General features: G+C 30.2%; 4 protein-coding genes and 1 long non-coding RNA gene across 7 annotated transcripts in view; 2 read left to right on the top strand and 3 right to left on the bottom strand.

Annotated features, from left to right (window-relative positions):
• Positions 1–1,643, bottom strand: part of LOC130450547 (uncharacterized) — a 28,363-nt gene extending 26,720 nt beyond the window's left edge. The window contains exon 1 of the long non-coding RNA XR_008910586.1: positions 817–1,643. This is a non-coding gene — a long non-coding RNA (uncharacterized LOC130450547). The remainder of the gene's footprint in view (positions 1–816) is intronic.
• The window catches only part of LOC130450478 (proto-oncogene tyrosine-protein kinase ROS), a 42,437-nt gene extending 35,425 nt beyond the window's left edge, over positions 1–7,012 (top strand). For 2 of the 3 annotated variants that reach the window (XM_056788894.1, XM_056788877.1), the window contains exons 21-28: positions 1,637–1,823; positions 1,884–1,995; positions 2,051–2,245; positions 2,298–2,510; positions 2,561–2,778; positions 2,834–2,988; positions 4,976–5,032; positions 5,135–7,012. In XM_056788894.1, coding sequence (XP_056644872.1) covers positions 1,637–1,823; positions 1,884–1,995; positions 2,051–2,245; positions 2,298–2,510; positions 2,561–2,778; positions 2,834–2,988; positions 4,976–5,032; positions 5,135–5,319 — 1,322 coding nt within the window. In that variant the 3' untranslated portion in view covers positions 5,320–7,012. The remainder of the gene's footprint in view (positions 1–1,636; positions 1,824–1,883; positions 1,996–2,050; positions 2,246–2,297; positions 2,511–2,560; positions 2,779–2,833; positions 2,989–4,975; positions 5,033–5,134) is intronic. The other variant, XM_056788886.1, reaches the window with a different exon arrangement.
• Positions 7,000–9,999, bottom strand: LOC130450511 (uncharacterized). Its single transcript, XM_056788954.1, has 4 exons — positions 9,704–9,999; positions 9,206–9,505; positions 8,765–9,159; positions 7,000–7,303 (listed from the first exon to the last, which is right to left on the bottom strand). The coding sequence occupies exons 1-4, from the start codon at positions 9,913–9,915 to the stop codon at positions 7,065–7,067; spliced, it is 1,146 nt and encodes a 381-aa protein (XP_056644932.1). The 5' UTR covers positions 9,916–9,999; the 3' UTR covers positions 7,000–7,064.
• A 375-nt stretch (positions 10,000–10,374) lies between these two features.
• On the bottom strand, positions 10,375–16,174 carry LOC130450506 (cell division cycle protein 20 homolog). The gene is made up of 5 exons (XM_056788941.1): positions 15,534–16,174; positions 15,046–15,471; positions 14,880–14,984; positions 12,708–12,979; positions 10,375–10,945 (listed from the first exon to the last, which is right to left on the bottom strand). Exons 1-5 carry the CDS (start codon positions 15,796–15,798, stop codon positions 10,457–10,459), a joined length of 1,557 nt encoding a protein of 518 aa, XP_056644919.1. The 5' UTR covers positions 15,799–16,174; the 3' UTR covers positions 10,375–10,456.
• On the top strand, positions 10,980–12,747 carry LOC130450524 (vacuolar-sorting protein SNF8). The gene is made up of 3 exons (XM_056788981.1): positions 10,980–11,312; positions 12,034–12,336; positions 12,388–12,747. Exons 1-3 carry the CDS (start codon positions 11,109–11,111, stop codon positions 12,631–12,633), a joined length of 753 nt encoding a protein of 250 aa, XP_056644959.1. The 5' UTR covers positions 10,980–11,108; the 3' UTR covers positions 12,634–12,747.
• Positions 16,175–16,193: the final 19 nt, after the last annotated feature.

The following is a 16,193-nucleotide window of genomic DNA, read 5'->3' as shown; positions in this document are numbered from 1 at the left end:
AAAAACGACAAAAGTTGGAAAAGGAAAATTTAAAATTCAAATCCTTCAAAAAAATAATTTTTTTGGAGGGAGCTGAATTTTGGATTTTTTATTGGTAAAAATTTTGCTTTCCAAATTTATGTCACATTTTTATCTTAAATGTGTCGAAAAAATAAACTTAATTGAAAAAAATTGGTAATTTATCGATTTTTTATGACCAAAAATAGGAAAATAAGATGGACCCCTCTTCCAAAATTTTATTATTTGGAAGTGTGAATTTAAATTGATAGAAAATCGAAAAATTAATATTTTCTATGAATTTTTTCACCATTTTGTTAAGTTTTTCGACGCATTCAAACAAAAATTTTGGTCAATACAAAAGCTAAAAACCATACATTCCCCGATTTGTCTCCGAAAATTGTATTAATTTTTTTCCCGAAAAATACATAAAAATCGAACAATTTCATGAAAATAATAATTGAATATCATAATTTAGAAAAATTTTAAAATTATTCAAACTTTTTAGACTACACAATTGAATAATGAAAATTAAACTTATTTCTTTTTAAAAATGGAATCATTATTCCAAATTAATATTTTGAAAACGCCGGATCTGTATCTTAAATAGTAAAGTTTCTACGTCAATTTTCTGTTTTTAGATCCATTTATAACAACTTTACAGCCCTGTATTTCATATATCAATTGACATATCTCGATAAAATTTCATATTCTACCAACTTTGTACCAATAGTGTCAAATTCCAAAAAAAAAAAAATATTGAGGATGAGGATAAAAGGGTGTTTTTGTGTAATTTGATATAAAATGACCTAAACTTACCTTGTTACGAAACTCCTACAACTTCTTTTAATATTAAATTGAATGTTTATATCACTTATCTCACTACACATTGTTCAAAACATAACCTAAAAATTTCAACTTTACACTTACAATAAAACTGAACACAAACTTTTAACGTTTCGATTTTCGTAATAAATGACTAGTTATTAGAGAAGACAAAGTTTGAATTCTAATAATCGCTTTCATTTTTTGTATATTAACGTCGTCTGTATATTTAGTCGAAGACTGTAACAATTCCGTATCTTCAGACATTTCTTCTTCATGGTTATTTGTTTTCGATGTATTTTTCGAACTCATCAATAATTTATTTGCTTTTTGGGTTTCATCTTGAAATTTTTTCGTCATTTTTATCAATATTTCAAAATCTTTGTCTTCCATCTTTTAATATTAAACTAACTTTTTCAAATAAACAGCATAGTCTACTACGATATTTAAAAATTCAACTACGAATTTCTAGTTTCTTGTTCGCTTACCTGTCAATAATTGTTCTGAACCATAGAACTGAATCGATATCCTTGATCATACGTAAAGAGTACGCTCTTAATACCATAGAGATATTAATATCTCTATGCTTAATACTCGTTTATCTATGATCTGTATATAATAAATAATCCGATTTATTTTTACGTTCCATGAATTAAAACGATATACGAAGGTTAGCCAAAATTTATATTTAGAATACGAAATTTTTTTTTCAAATTTTAAAACTAAAATGAGCATGTTTCTTATTCAATTAACGAAAATCTTGAAATTTTTTTTCAATTTTAAAACTAAAACGAGCACGTTTATTTTTGTTCAGTAATATGTTCTGGTAAACGTAACAAACATAAAAAATTACAAGTAGTACCTTCAACTCCAAGACTTCCAGACGTGGAATTGGCAATACTAAGAGAATTACCCAAAACCGGTGTACATAATACCAACATTTTATATTTTTCTGCTCAACCTACCGCAGAAGAATTACGACATTTACCGCAAATACGAAGGTTGGTATCTCTTCTAAAGGGGTAGAATGAAAGTACCACGAAATTTTTTAATTATTACAGGGAACAAATAACATTAACTAAATTTTTGGGTAGCGGTGCATTCGGTGAAGTATTTGAAGGTAAAGCAAAAGGAATCGATAACACAAACGGTGATACGAGGGTTGCAGTGAAAGTAGGTATACCATAAATTGATATTTAATAAAAATTAATGCTAAATTAATGTTTAGACTTTAAAAAAAGGGGCGTCAGGTCAAGAAAAATGCGAATTTCTTCAAGAAGCTCAATTAATGAGCCATTTCAAACACGAACACATCCTAGAATTACTCGGGGTGTGTTTAGACAACGATCCCCATTTTATTATAATGGAACTAATGGAAGGAGGAGATTTATTAACTTATTTAAGGGATTCTCGTAACCCTTCAGTAAGTTTAGATGAAATAATGAATTATTTAATTGTAATTTAATTTTTTTTAGACTTCAACTCCCTTTTTGACGCTTATAGAATTAATTAAAATGTGCGTAGACGTATCGAAGGGTTGTAGATATTTGGAGGAGATGCATTTCGTTCATAGAGATTTGGCTTGCAGGAACTGTCTAGTTTCTTCCTACAATGCGGAAACTAGAATAGTCAAAATTGGAGATTTCGGTTTAGCTAGGGATATTTATAAAAACGATTATTATAGAAAAGTAAGTTTTATATCAAAAATTAGCGGAATCTAATCGTAATATCATTTCAGGAAGGCGAGGCTCTTCTACCAGTTCGATGGATGGCACCGGAATCTTTAACAGATGGAGTTTTCACAAGTCAATCTGACGTTTGGGCTTTCGGGGTGTTATTATGGGAAATAATGACTTTGGGACAGCAACCGTATCCTGCGAGGGCTAATTTGGAAGTTTTGCACTACGTTAGAAGCGGAGGTAGATTAGGGAAACCCATAGATTGTCCAGATAAATTGTAAGTACTAAATTCTACATTTTATTTCAATTGATGGTGGTTATATTTTTTACAGGCATAGTTTGATGTTGAACTGTTGGGAATTCGAACCAGATAAAAGACCCACGTTTAAATATTGTTACGAAGTTTTAGAAAATCTACATTTACAAACTCTACGTAACCCTACGACTGCTGCCCATGAAGGGCAATACATCAGCACTGTACCTGACCGTACGTATACATATTTAATCAAATTTATGCATAACAATGGATGATTTTGTATATAAATAATTTTTTTTTTACTTTTTCTCATTATAACATGTTCGAGGTATGATAAAAAATATAGTAAATAGAGTATCAATATCAAAATTTGTAAAAAAAGTTTCCTTTTGTAGCGCATTTTGCAATTTTAGAAATTATATGGTACTAAACTTGCTACTTTATCACTATCACTATAGATAAATTTAACATTTCTGAAACTTCTTTTTAATGAAATAAAGTTAGTTCACTTTTTTTATTAAACCTCGTATTAACACTGTAACTAATCCAATTTCATTATCACAAACAACTAAGACTAAATATTTCGTATGAAAATCACTTTTTCATCATAGAAAACAAACTAATACTTCTAACTGCCCAAATTAATTGACTGGTGTAGAATTCAGTTCATCAATGGCACGATAAGGGCTCTCCTAGTAAAAGGACCTCTAAATTTCATTTGATATCTATAGGGAGTAGTTTTCCGATTAGTTATTGAAGTAATGGTCATTAGAGGATTCTCATATCCCTTTAGTCATCGATAATGTTTCTGGAAAGTATCAATCTTGGTGCTTTCACCATAATATTTTCAACTGGGACCTCTGGAAAATATCAATTCAACCCCAAAGCTCTATACCATAAATTTATATGGGTTTAATCAGTCATAAATCAAAATATTGTTGTCCATAATCAATTTAGATTTCCTTCTTCGTTACCAATATAACTATGAAGTACAAATCAATTTAGTTCCTATGTGCTCTTTTCAGTCATGCTTTGGATCTAAATATATCCCAAGATAACAGTGTGAATGTGTTTCGGATATTGATAGTGCTGATAGATCCTTTCTAAAACTCAATGTTATTCCTCCATAATTATTTCCTACTTCTTTGTCTAATCTTCTAGGAGGTTTAAGTGGTGTTGAAGGTGAACTGTCGCAGTTACTGGATCTTTCTGACTGTATCAACTGTAAATGTTCCTGTTACAGTATTTTCTTTTGTAAGGATATTTGATAATCTCAAATTTGAGCTAAATTCATTTTATGTATGAAATTCGTTCTGTACAGTTTTGAATTCAAAATATTGGATCATAGAATTGTTAAAATAATAATTAAACGCTAAATTTATTAACAAATGCAAATAACTAAATTCAAGAAAGTCATATAATGTAAAATCATCCTATTTATCAATAAATGTTAACTTATAGTTACGCCACTCTTTCTTTTAGAATAAATATCATAAATTTAGTTTACTGTAATGAAAAAAGAACAAATTTGATTTAAAAAAGCCTTTTAAATAAGACACCTCGAGATTCTTTTTAATGAATAATAAAAAAGCGAGTTATGTTTATATAATTGGAAAGTATTAAATATAACGGCTTTTATTTACTTTCAATTCTTGTTTTTTATTTACAAGTTTAAAATTTCCTCCCAGAACGAGTTTTATCTCTCATAACAATTTGATATCACTATTTTCATCTAGTAATCACTAGATTCACATTTTTGTTCACTTTTTCACTTTAATTCCTTCTAGTCCTTAATTGTAGTGTCTAATTCACATACACTCGCAAATTTTTTAAAAATTAACATTTGTTTAGTTATCAGAAAATCTTTCCAAAACACAAAACTGATCACTTTTGTTAACGCATCTTAACCTCACATTTTCTACAGTCGGTGGCGATACCTATTTTATCGAGGTGGAACCATAGAATTAATATAAAAGATAGAGAGGGTGTTGCTTTCTCTACTCTCTTCTGATTGGATCTTTCATATTAATTCTATGCATTACACCAATCAGAACCATTTCACTAACATACCTCGCGCTCTCTCTATTTTTAATATCAACTCTATGCGGGGAACACAGCGAAAATTCAAAATATTTGCATGTATAAACATAACCTAATATTATGCATGTTTGTATTTAAGTAAGCATGTATACTAATAATCATGTTTTGCTTGCTGCAGTGTTTGCCGGGATATCGAATGAAGCTTATTTTCGTGACGAAAATCATAACGGCTCAGGTAAATGTGAATAAAACGCATTTTCAACTAATTAATATATCACGGAATAAACTCTTGATTAACATAAAAGAAAAAATTGAATGAAGTTCGTTCTATCTCCAGGAAATTCTTGGAAAATCGAAAACGACGAAGAAACCAAAGAGATAACTCCGTTTTTGGATAAAGACGATGCAATACAGGTACCGAAATATCTGGAAGTTATATTGGGACCAGACGATATTTTGGATAATGATGGTTACGAGATACCGAATCAGATATTAAGAACTTTAGATCCCGAAATATACTGAGGATAAGTCGTAATTAGTGATTTATTTAGTTTAAAAACCAAATAGAAGTGCAGTTTCATCAGAATCGATCATAACTTTCGATGGTACATTTGAACTACTATATTAGGTTTTGTTGTTTTTCAATTTTTTTTTTCTAGTTTAGAGGAATTTTTGGACTAGTTTGGTGTTATTTTCAGCTTTTTTGCAATTTTTGGATGAATTTCTATTACTTTATTGTACCTAAACTCGTTTTTTTTATCGATTAGAGTGTAGAATTTTATTTTGCGGCTGTTTTAAGTCGCTTTCAAAACAGGATGTATTCGAAACTTTGAGATTTTTATTAAAGTCTGATAAAATGTAATTTTTCCAATTTCAGGTTTCTACTGTTTAGTTCTTTATTCTATTTCGTTCCGTTTATTCTATCAATTTTTATATAATTATTGTAAAATATATCCCCTTTCTTTTAATTATTTGTTTACTAAGTTTTCTTTTTTTTGCCAAGAAAATCATATCAATGAATATTTGTACAAATAATTAGTTTAAAAAAAATTTCCTTATTTTAAATTAGATCAAATATATGTAGAATTGTGAAAAGTATTAAGCAACATCTTAAATATCATTATTAAAACTGACATTTCTGTACTAATCAATAGAAAAATTATATTTCCAATCGTCAATAAAGGCCAACACTATTATATATTGGGGTGTCATATACACCTCGACCCAAAGGATCTATTGTCTCCTCCTTTTTTGCAGTGATACTGGGAAACCCATCGTCAGCCAATCTGTTAATCCCACTCCTCTTGGAAAGTTTAGAATGTGGGATAACTTTAATTGCCAGTGATCTTCGTCTTCTATTTCATACACTCTCAGGTGTAGTTCTCTGGACTTCTATAGTGCTTTATACTTCGAGAGAATGTGGATGGAGGTTTCATCCTCTGTGCAAAACAATCTGCTAGGCCAGGACATTGCCTAGTTCTGATTTTTTTATCCAAATTTTTTTATCTTTTAGTCCTTATTTGATCCTTATCATACGTAAATGTGCTTTTTAAGGTCCTATCTGTTATAGAAATATACAATATCAGTCTAAAATAACTGATACATTCAGTTTTATTTTGTTGATATCTAATGGATTCTAATGTTTATGTTTTACGTCGTTATTCGTTGATAGGTACATTCTGATAATTTTTTGGGGTGTATTTATCAATATTTGTGAAATTAACAGTGAATTTGATATGAATTTTACCATTGGTTTCTAAAGAAACAACAAAAAAATAACTGAATTTAGTATTCCGTTTTTGAAGGTTCTATCTATGTACATTCTGCTAATTTTGTGGCAAAAAACAATTTCAGGCCATAACGTTTTGTAAGTATGAAAATTTTTGTGTTTTTCATATATTTTGACAAAAATTTTGAATATCATGTCCTTGTAAGACTCTACAAAAAGATCTCCACTACCTATAGGTGTAGAAAAAAGAATTTTCCACAATATGTATAGAAAATTATGAAAATATTTTTATATGAATGTTGCGTAATACTTTTTGTAAAGTGCCTTTATGTCAGTATTTTTTCATTAAAATTGATATCAATTTAATAATGAGATTACATTTATTGTACATATTTTGTAAATAATGAGAATATGTGATTTTAATATGTTAATATTGTAATTTCATGTTAATTTTTAAATGATTTAAATAAACGTTTAAAATCTTTATGTTTACTTATTATTTAGACAAAAAGAGATAATTATTTACAAAAAAAATAAATCAATTCTCTTTTTTTACTTTCACCTCGCATTCATCATCCTCTTCCACTTTTACATCATCATCGAGAGCTTCATCTTTACTGTTTTCGTGTAATAAAACGTATTCCCTCGAACTGTAACCGAATTTTATGACATCTCTTTCGAATAATTCGTAATATTTTCTAGGCTCGATTTTTTTATTGTTAATGTAAGTCCCGTTAGCCGAATCCAAATCTATCAAGTACGGTCTCACTCTTTTACCTTAAAATTGAAGTATAATGTAAAACAACATTATAATAACATTAAAATATTAGTGTTGAACTAATTAGGGGCAGCAATGGGGCAAGAAAAGGATAAATTGAAGGATTCTGAAGGTTTTACAATAAATAAAAGTTAATAAACAAAAAAAACTAAATAAACAAGACGAAATTATAATATAAAACACCAGTTAAAATTTATCCAATGGAAAACAAAGTAATAAACAAAAAAGAAGTAGGACTAGAAATAGTTGACGGAAAAGTTATTAAATAAATTATTAAAAATAAACAAAGTTGAAGAGCTAGAGCAAAAAATAGATTGAGCAAAGAAAAATGCCTACATAGAGAGGAATTGAAAAAATACAAGTAAACACAACACCAATAATCATGGAATGAGATGGAATTCAATGTAATATTGACAATATTTTAATATTAACAATATTGAAGACTTGCAGCTAAAAATGGGTAAAGGAAAGATGATTGGGACCAAAAATGGTATCAGAAAGAAAAAGAAATCGAAGAAAAATGGGTACATTGAGAAGAATGGGAGAAATAGAGGAAATCATAAGACCAATGATTACATTTGATGGAATACATTGTGATAAATGAAATTGAAGAGATTGAGCTAGAAATAAGTGAAAGAAAAATTATTATAATACCTGAAAGAAAAAGAAAATTAAAGAGAAATGCTTTTATAGAGAGGAATGAAAATAATAGAAGAAAACACAAAACCAATGATCACAAATGCAATGGAAATCAGTGCAATAAGCAAAATTGAAGGAATAGAACTAAAAATACTCAAAAGTAAGATTAATAAGACCCAAATTTTTTTCCAAAACTGGAAAGAAAACCAAACATAAAAAAGAAAATATAAAAACACAAATGAAAGAAAACATGCCTACAAAATTAGTGAAGAAACAGAAAAGTAAAAGAGAAAAAAACTGAAATAAATAAAAAGATGGGAGCATTGGAAAACAGATTGTTGCTATGGGATGTAAATCACAGTAATTATTGAAGGGGAAGAAATAGAACAAAATAGTTTAAAGAAAGATAATTGAGAACAAATTTTTTTACCAAAACCAGAAACAAGACTAAACAGAAACTAGAAAATAGAGAAGAAAACATGATAAGATACATGAAAGCATTAGAATGAAGTAAAAGACGTACATAATTATTAAAATAACATAATGGATTCTACTAAAGCTGAGTACAAGAAAAAACTGAAATAGATGGTAAAATGAAAGTACTGGAAAGGGAACATTGATATGCGATGAAAATCATAAACCAAAAATAGTCAAAAAAAAGATAATTAAATCAAAATTTGATACTAGAGAGCGAAAAGAAAATCAGAATTATATAATAACTGCAAAATTGTAACTGTTCAAATGTACAAACAATGATGCGGAGAAATAGATTACTAATAGAATTAAACATATTTACATCAAAAGGTATTGAAATCTCTTACCTGTACTTCCATTTTCTCTAGTAAATGGTACCAATCTATACTGAAGAGCCGCATGTTGTTTAGAACAAGATGGATGATCTACAGGTAAATCAACAACTTTTCTTTCCCTACCAATAAGATACCCACTCTCTCTATGTATGTATAAAGTTTGTAAGGCTTTTTCTCCTTTAAAAGGATACAACCTCCATCTCCTTCGTGGTTTTCTCGCTTCCGGAGGTTCGCTATACTTGATAACTACCCCTCTAAATGTATTAGTTTCTTCTGTTAATTTGCCTGATAATCCGAAATTAGGTTTATCCTTTTGGGTTGGATCCTTTTTCTCAGGTTTAGTCTCATTTTCTGGCTTACCCCATTTGGCATTAGTATGATCAAAAGAACCACTCCTTTTCCCCCTACTACAAAAAAAAGTTAATATATAGAATTATTTTAAATAAAACTCACCTATTTCCATTTTTTTTATATTTATCTTCATAAGTTTCTCTTTTATTGCTGTTATATTCTCGGTTTCTGTTTCTATGATTATGTCTGCTCCTATTATATTCCCTGTCGTCTTTTCGATCTCCTCTAAACTTTTCTCTATCTTCGTATTCTTTATCTCTATAATGAGTCTCTTTTTTATATTTTCCTACATCGTTTTCTCGTATTTTTTTAGCACTTTTGTGTCTATGATTATCATTACTCCTATGTTTGTCGTCGTATTCACTTCTTTTTAATTTATTATCATCGCTTCTTTTCGACGTTCTATAACAATGAATTTCTAAATTTAAGACCATTGCACTAAATTCTTTTATATCTACAATAAAATCTTTTATAGTAATACGAATCATCTAAAAATTTATAAGCCGCTGATAGTAATGAAACTGAGTAAATACATATAAGTTATACAAAATATTTATATGTAATTAATATAAAATTTAATAAAATATTGAAAATATGTACCTGTGACGCTGTTTATTAGAGTCGGAATCATCGGAATGTTCAACATATTTCTTTTTTGTATTTGGTTCGCCATCGCTATCATCTGAATGATGTTTCTGTTTTTTATGGCTCCTCTTTTTGTTAGATTTTTCTTCGGATGAAGAAGAATTTTCGCTCGAATCGGATTCGCTAGATGAATCCGATTCGTATCTCTTTTTCTTGTGAGAACCCATTTCAACACACAATTAATTAAAAGATATAAACACTAAAGACAAATGACTCGTAGTAATTGTAGGTTATGCTTCTTCTTTTATATTGACCATAGATAAGTTATAAAGTAAAGAGAGAATGTATACTGACTTTTTATAATTATGGAGTATAACTAGTACTTAACTAAACAATATTAATATTCTTAACTACATTAATATGTATTATTCCAAATTTCTCTATAAATTCAAATCATCAATAGAAAAATTAGTTTCAAACTATTCAATAAGTATATCTAGGTTTTTCAGTTGTTCATGGCGTTTATCTTCCACTCTTCTTTCTTAACTTTTACAATAGAACTACTAGTAGAAAATATTTTGGTGTTCAGTTACAGCCAGTTTTTGTGTCTTTTGTATTCAAATCAGGACTTAAGGGTGGTTGAATTGTGATTTTCCATAATGATAGGTGTATAAATAAAATTGATATTGCGTCAGATATGATTTATTAAAAAACATACAATAATTATAAATATAGTCATAAATTGGTATAAAAATGAACTAAAAACAATTATCGAATAGATTGTTTGAGTGCACTGGGTTTCGATTTGACTTTTTTGGCGTCTTTAGTTTTTTCTATCGGTGCTACGAAACATTTCCATAACCTCAATGTTTCATCAGCGCCGGCGGAAAGAACAGTAGTACCGTCCGGAGACATCGCGAGATGCAACACCCTCGCCGTATGCCCTGTTAATTCAGTCACTTTCGTCATTGAAGGATATTTCCATATTATAATTTCGTTATTAGCAAAACCATGACCCGATATGATTTCTTTGTAAGTCGTAGACCACAACAATGCGCATACTTGTGATTTTGCGTCGACGGAGTTTACACAACTCCCTGTATTGCAATTCCAAAATCGTATATGTCTATCAGCGGTACCGCCTCCGCTAGCTAAAATATGAGGTTGCCAAGGACACCAAGATAGAGCTTTAACTGCTGCCTGATGAGCAGTAAACGTATGTAATGGCGTTGAGTTACTATAAAATCCTCCACTAACCTAAAGGAAATTATTTAATGTATAGTAGCTGTATACCACAATAGTACAAATCATTTAAGGTTGTATTTATATACCTTCATAACAAAGGAACAAAATTTAAAAAAGAAGATTCGTCTAACCAATTACTACAGTCAAAGGTTTATCAAATTTTGTTGTTTCCAAAATGAGGAGAGGTATTGGCGTAGGAGCTATCAAAAAAGAAAAATTAGAACAGGAAAGATATAAAGGGAAAGGTAACGAAATACAAGAAAATCAATTCGAACAAATGACCAAACAATTGGAAGTATTCAAAACAAACTTGGAAGATTTTGCTACAAAACATAAAAACGAAATTAGAAAGAATCCAGAGTTTAGGAAACAATTTCAGGTAAATCCTAACGCATTTTTGATAGATTGTAGATTGTTTTGGATTTTCAGGCACTATATCCTGTACATTTCCCCTATTATTCTATATCAATGTACTTAAAAAAGTCCAAAACCTTTTCTAATTGCCTGTACCTTTTTGTTAGTATAGAAAAATGCTCTCGTAAGAGAAAACTAGATGAGTAGCACTCTAGTGGTGCTTTCCCAGGGTGGATAACACAAAATGTTAATGATGCAAGTAGTTTAAATGAACCAAAAAGATATATTCTACAGGACTCTACATCTCATTGTTCTGCTTCAATATATCTAGATTCCTCCCCAAATGAGAAGTTTTCAAGGTACTTGAGCCTTTTAATGAAATGTGCAGGACATTAGAAGTTTAGATCTCCACTATTTCCATGTTTTCCTTGAAGAATCTACAGTTGTCCTCCTCCTCTATGCATATCATCTTAATGTGGTATTTGACCTGTTAGAAGACTAACCACCAGTTTTATATCATTTCAATAGTTAGATTAGAGTTACTTTGTGTCTGTTGGCCCTCCAATGCAATAGCTTTCCAGATGTTTAAACCCCCTTGGCTATCGGAAATATTGTACTTTCTAAAGATATTTCTATCCAAAAGCTTCTCAACACAGTTGTTTGAAACTTCCATTTTGGTCAACAATGCATTTTGGTTAACAAAAAGTTTAATTAATTTTAAAAATATCTGTCCTGATTACTTTCAGGAAATGTGTGCTAGCATCGGGGTAGATCCGTTATCATCCGGTAAAGGATTTTGGTCTGTATTGGGAATAGGCGATTTTTATTACGAATTAGCTGTACAAATAGTAGAAGTTTGTTTAGCTACAAACGAAAAAAACGGTGGTCTCATCAGCCTTGACGAATTAAGGACAAAACTAATAAAAGCGAGAGGACAAAACAAATCTCATCAGGATATCACTAAAGATGACTTAATTAGAGCAGCACACAAACTGAAAATATTTGGAAATGGATTCAACGTTATACCTATGGGTAAAGATAGATACATGGTGAGTCGGTTGTTTATCATATAAGAAATAATTAATTTTAAATATATTTAGGTTCAATCTGTACCCGGTGAACTTAGTATGGATCATTCGACTATACTACAACAAGCTGAAAAAAATTTCGGATCCATTTCGTCGTCATATTTATGTAAAGAATTAAATTGGGAACAACAGAGGGCCGAAAAGGCATTAGAACACATGATAAATCAAGGATTAGCTTGGTTAGATTCGCAACACCCCGAGGAATATAAATATTACTTTCCTAGTTTGTACACTGCTTGCATAAATTCAAATGCTTAATTTTCTTTTTGTATAAATTTCTGCTTAAAATGTAATTATAACAAATTAAAATAAAGTTTGTAAATGAAACTTACTGTTTGCCAAATATTAAGGACATTGTCGTTGCCACCGCTAGCAAGATATTTTCCATCCGGAGACCATTTTAATCCGCATACTTCCTGAGTGTGTCCATTTAATGTAGCAACTTGGTGATCCCTTTGTCTTACATCGTGATGTATTATCTGACCGCTGCGAGAACCGCTGGATAAAATATAAGAATTCCAAGCTAACGAACCTATTCTAGCCGAATGTCCTTCCATTATTCTAAGTTTTTTAGATCTCGCACAATCCCATAATTCAACAGTTCCTAAAGTTAAATATTCAATTACACAAGAATAAGTAGTTCAAATGAACTAAGAAGATATTCTTTCCTATTCAAGATTTTCCTTAGTTTTGTTAGTTTTGCACTTTGTGTATATGACAAACATAAATGAGTAGTTCAGATGAAAGAGGAAAAACGATTCTTCCACTAGCCATTCGAGGCTATTCTTCAAATTTGAGTTGATCTATACAACAAATATTATAAACGAAATTAGTAGTTCAAATGAATCAGATAAAAAAATTAAAATAGTTTCAAAATAAAGAAAAGTAGTCCAGTTAGATCAGCTGATGAGTAAAGATCCGTAGGAGGTAGATCTGGTTTTAAAATGCAAATTTGATATAAAAAACTCATAAAAAAAACTAAAGTCTATCTAGTCTGATCTACTAGTAAAACAAAAAAAAATCAAGAGGCCAGGAAAATAGTACAAACGCCTTTTATTCCTCCAGAGCTTTTCTGCGGTATAAAAATTCTCTTATAAGAAAAAAAACTGATTAAGAAACACCTTTCCATAGGGGATCATGCAAAAAGACCTTTCGAAACTCTTCATCAAATTTAAACATGGTTAGATAACGATTATAATGAATGATACAAGTAGTTCAAGTGAATCAAAGGGAAATACTGGCCAATTCAAGCTTTTTTACATATTTAAATTGATATATACAAGTTATAATGAATAAAATGAGTAGTTCAAATGTACCAACGAAAAAATTAAATTTTTCAATATCAAAAAGTCTCAAAAGAAGAAGGAAACTGAAAAAGAAGTCTAGTCAAATCAGTTGAGAAGGATAGATTTTGTGGGGTACTAACTAGTACAAATGCTGGTGTCCTATAAAATATCCAAGAATAACAGAGTCTATTTTGACTGGTTTCATGGTCTAACAGAAATTAAATAAAATGAAGAGGCCAGGATAGGAGTACAAACGCCTATGATACCCCCAGAGCTTTTCTGTGGAATAAAAAATGCTTTCATAAAAAAAGATTGAGAAACACTTTTCCAGAGTAAATTATGCAAAAGTCCTTTCCGAACTCCTCATCGGCGTGGAACATGATTATATAACGATTATAATGGATTATACAAGTAGTTCAAATGAGCCAAAGAAAAAACAGGGGAGGAAACTGAAAGATAAGTAGTTTAGTTAGATAATCTGAAGTACATAGATTCTATAGGGAAGCGGATTAAATTACTGTTCTAAAATGTCTCTCCATCACAAAAATACACAAAAGGCTTCATATAAGAAACTCATAGAAGCAAAACTAGAACAAATACATACGCAAGAAAAACAAAGTATTCAATTTGGTTTCCCAAAATCAAAGAAAAAACTGATTGGAAAACACTGGTGCTGATTTTCTAAAGTGGATCATACAAAAAGTTCTTTTGGCACCTTCCATAATCTTTGTATATGGTTATATGAAAGTTATCATGCATGATGCTAGTAGTTGAAGTGAGCCAAAGAGGGAAATAACGGTCATCCAAGGCTGTTTTTCAAATTTAAATTGATAAATAAAACATTTAATGAATGAAATGAGTAGTTCAAATGTACCAGATAAAATAAAACGACTCCTTCAGTATTAAAGTTTCAAAAGAAGGAGGAAACTAAAAGAGTGTAGTGTCTGATTAGATTTTTTGTTATGAGCAAATATCTATCTTCCTTGAAATTATTATGGATACAGGGGTTGATTAAAATTAAGAACTGAAAGGAGAACTGAATACATTGAAAACGTAATTAATATCAACTTTGAAATGAAATGAAATATATAAAAGTACAATGTCACTGTTTTTCTAAAGTTTTGTATTATCTCACAATTAAGTTACTAAACCACCAGTTTCCGAGATACTAGAAGGATAAATACCACATAAAAATTTGTTATTAATAAATGAACTTACCACTAGTTGTTCCTATTGCCAAGCAATATCCGTCTTGTATCCAAGATAAAGAACACACATAATCATTGCCTTCCAATTCGAGCAGTTGTTCAATATTTCCTGTGCCTTTAATATAAAAATTCGTATTCAGAGCTGCCACAACAATTTAAGCAATAAATTTACCTACCTGCATTCCACAAATAAACGTGAGAGCCCAAAGCAGCTGCCAAAACATTATTTGAGCCCCAGTCAATCAAATTCAAGTAAAAATCGTCTACTATATCAGGGGCATCCAGTATTCTATCAGGTGCGTGGGGAATGTATCTGCTACTGCTAGTTTTAATTGAAGCTGGCGTCTTGGCTTGTGTATATATAACTTTTAAGGGATTTTGAAAACCTTCGGGGGCAGATGGAGGTTTATTTTTATAAGCCAGGATCCTCTGATTTGCTATATCAGTTCCATAAAGATTTTCAGACATCGCTCTCTGAAGGCCTTTATGTGTAGGACTATCAGATGTATTACTTTCATCTTGGGTTAGTTTTAAATGAGCTAAATCTAAGTTACTAGCACTTCTAGAAGGAATAAAACGGTCTCCTCCAGGTGTCCTTGAACCTATGCGATAATAGGTGTATTTTTTGTTTCTTAGAATATTAAAATCATAAAAATTGACTTACCTTTATTAGGAGTAGGTGTTTTGTTTTTTTTAGGAGTCTTCGAAGGTGTTTTACTACGTTGGTAATCGTTATCGGCACCTTTAACGGGTGTTTTAGTCGAATTTAAAACTGAAGATGATAGGGATCTTAGTTTAGATGAATTATTAGAACTAGTATTCGACGAACCGGATTCTTTTTTTCTCTGCCAACGAGGTAATGGACCAGTAACTGGACCGTCCATATTTAATAAACTATTAACATCGTTCCAAAATTTAAATTGGGACATTATATTTAATTATACACTTATTGTATAACACTTAAAAAATTGTAAGAATGGTAGATAAAAAAATGTGTAAATTTTATGTAACGGTCACCTTCGAATTCAAATTCTTCAATAATGGCAAGAGCGTGTCGTTGACAAATAGTGTTCTATAGAAACGTCAATAGTACGAAACTTAAGTTTATCTATGGCTGATATTTCCAAAGTTTTCCGATCGTTGAATTAAAATAGGGACGTATTGAAGAAAATAGCATTTCAAAATACATATCTTTTTTATAAATTTTTCACGTCTATACAATATTCCTTATTAAAAACTGTAGTCCTTAACTAGTGGTGCATTCCACTAAGCACCCACTCACTCCCGTTCCATTTAGTCATGGTGTAAAGATTGTAGTCTTTAC

This window comes from Diorhabda sublineata, chromosome 1, assembly GCF_026230105.1.
Source record: "Diorhabda sublineata isolate icDioSubl1.1 chromosome 1, icDioSubl1.1, whole genome shotgun sequence".
Classification (NCBI taxonomy): domain Eukaryota; kingdom Metazoa; phylum Arthropoda; class Insecta; order Coleoptera; family Chrysomelidae; genus Diorhabda; species Diorhabda sublineata.
The sequence above is the reverse complement of the archived record's forward strand: the minus strand, read 5'-3'. Positions and strand labels throughout refer to the sequence as shown.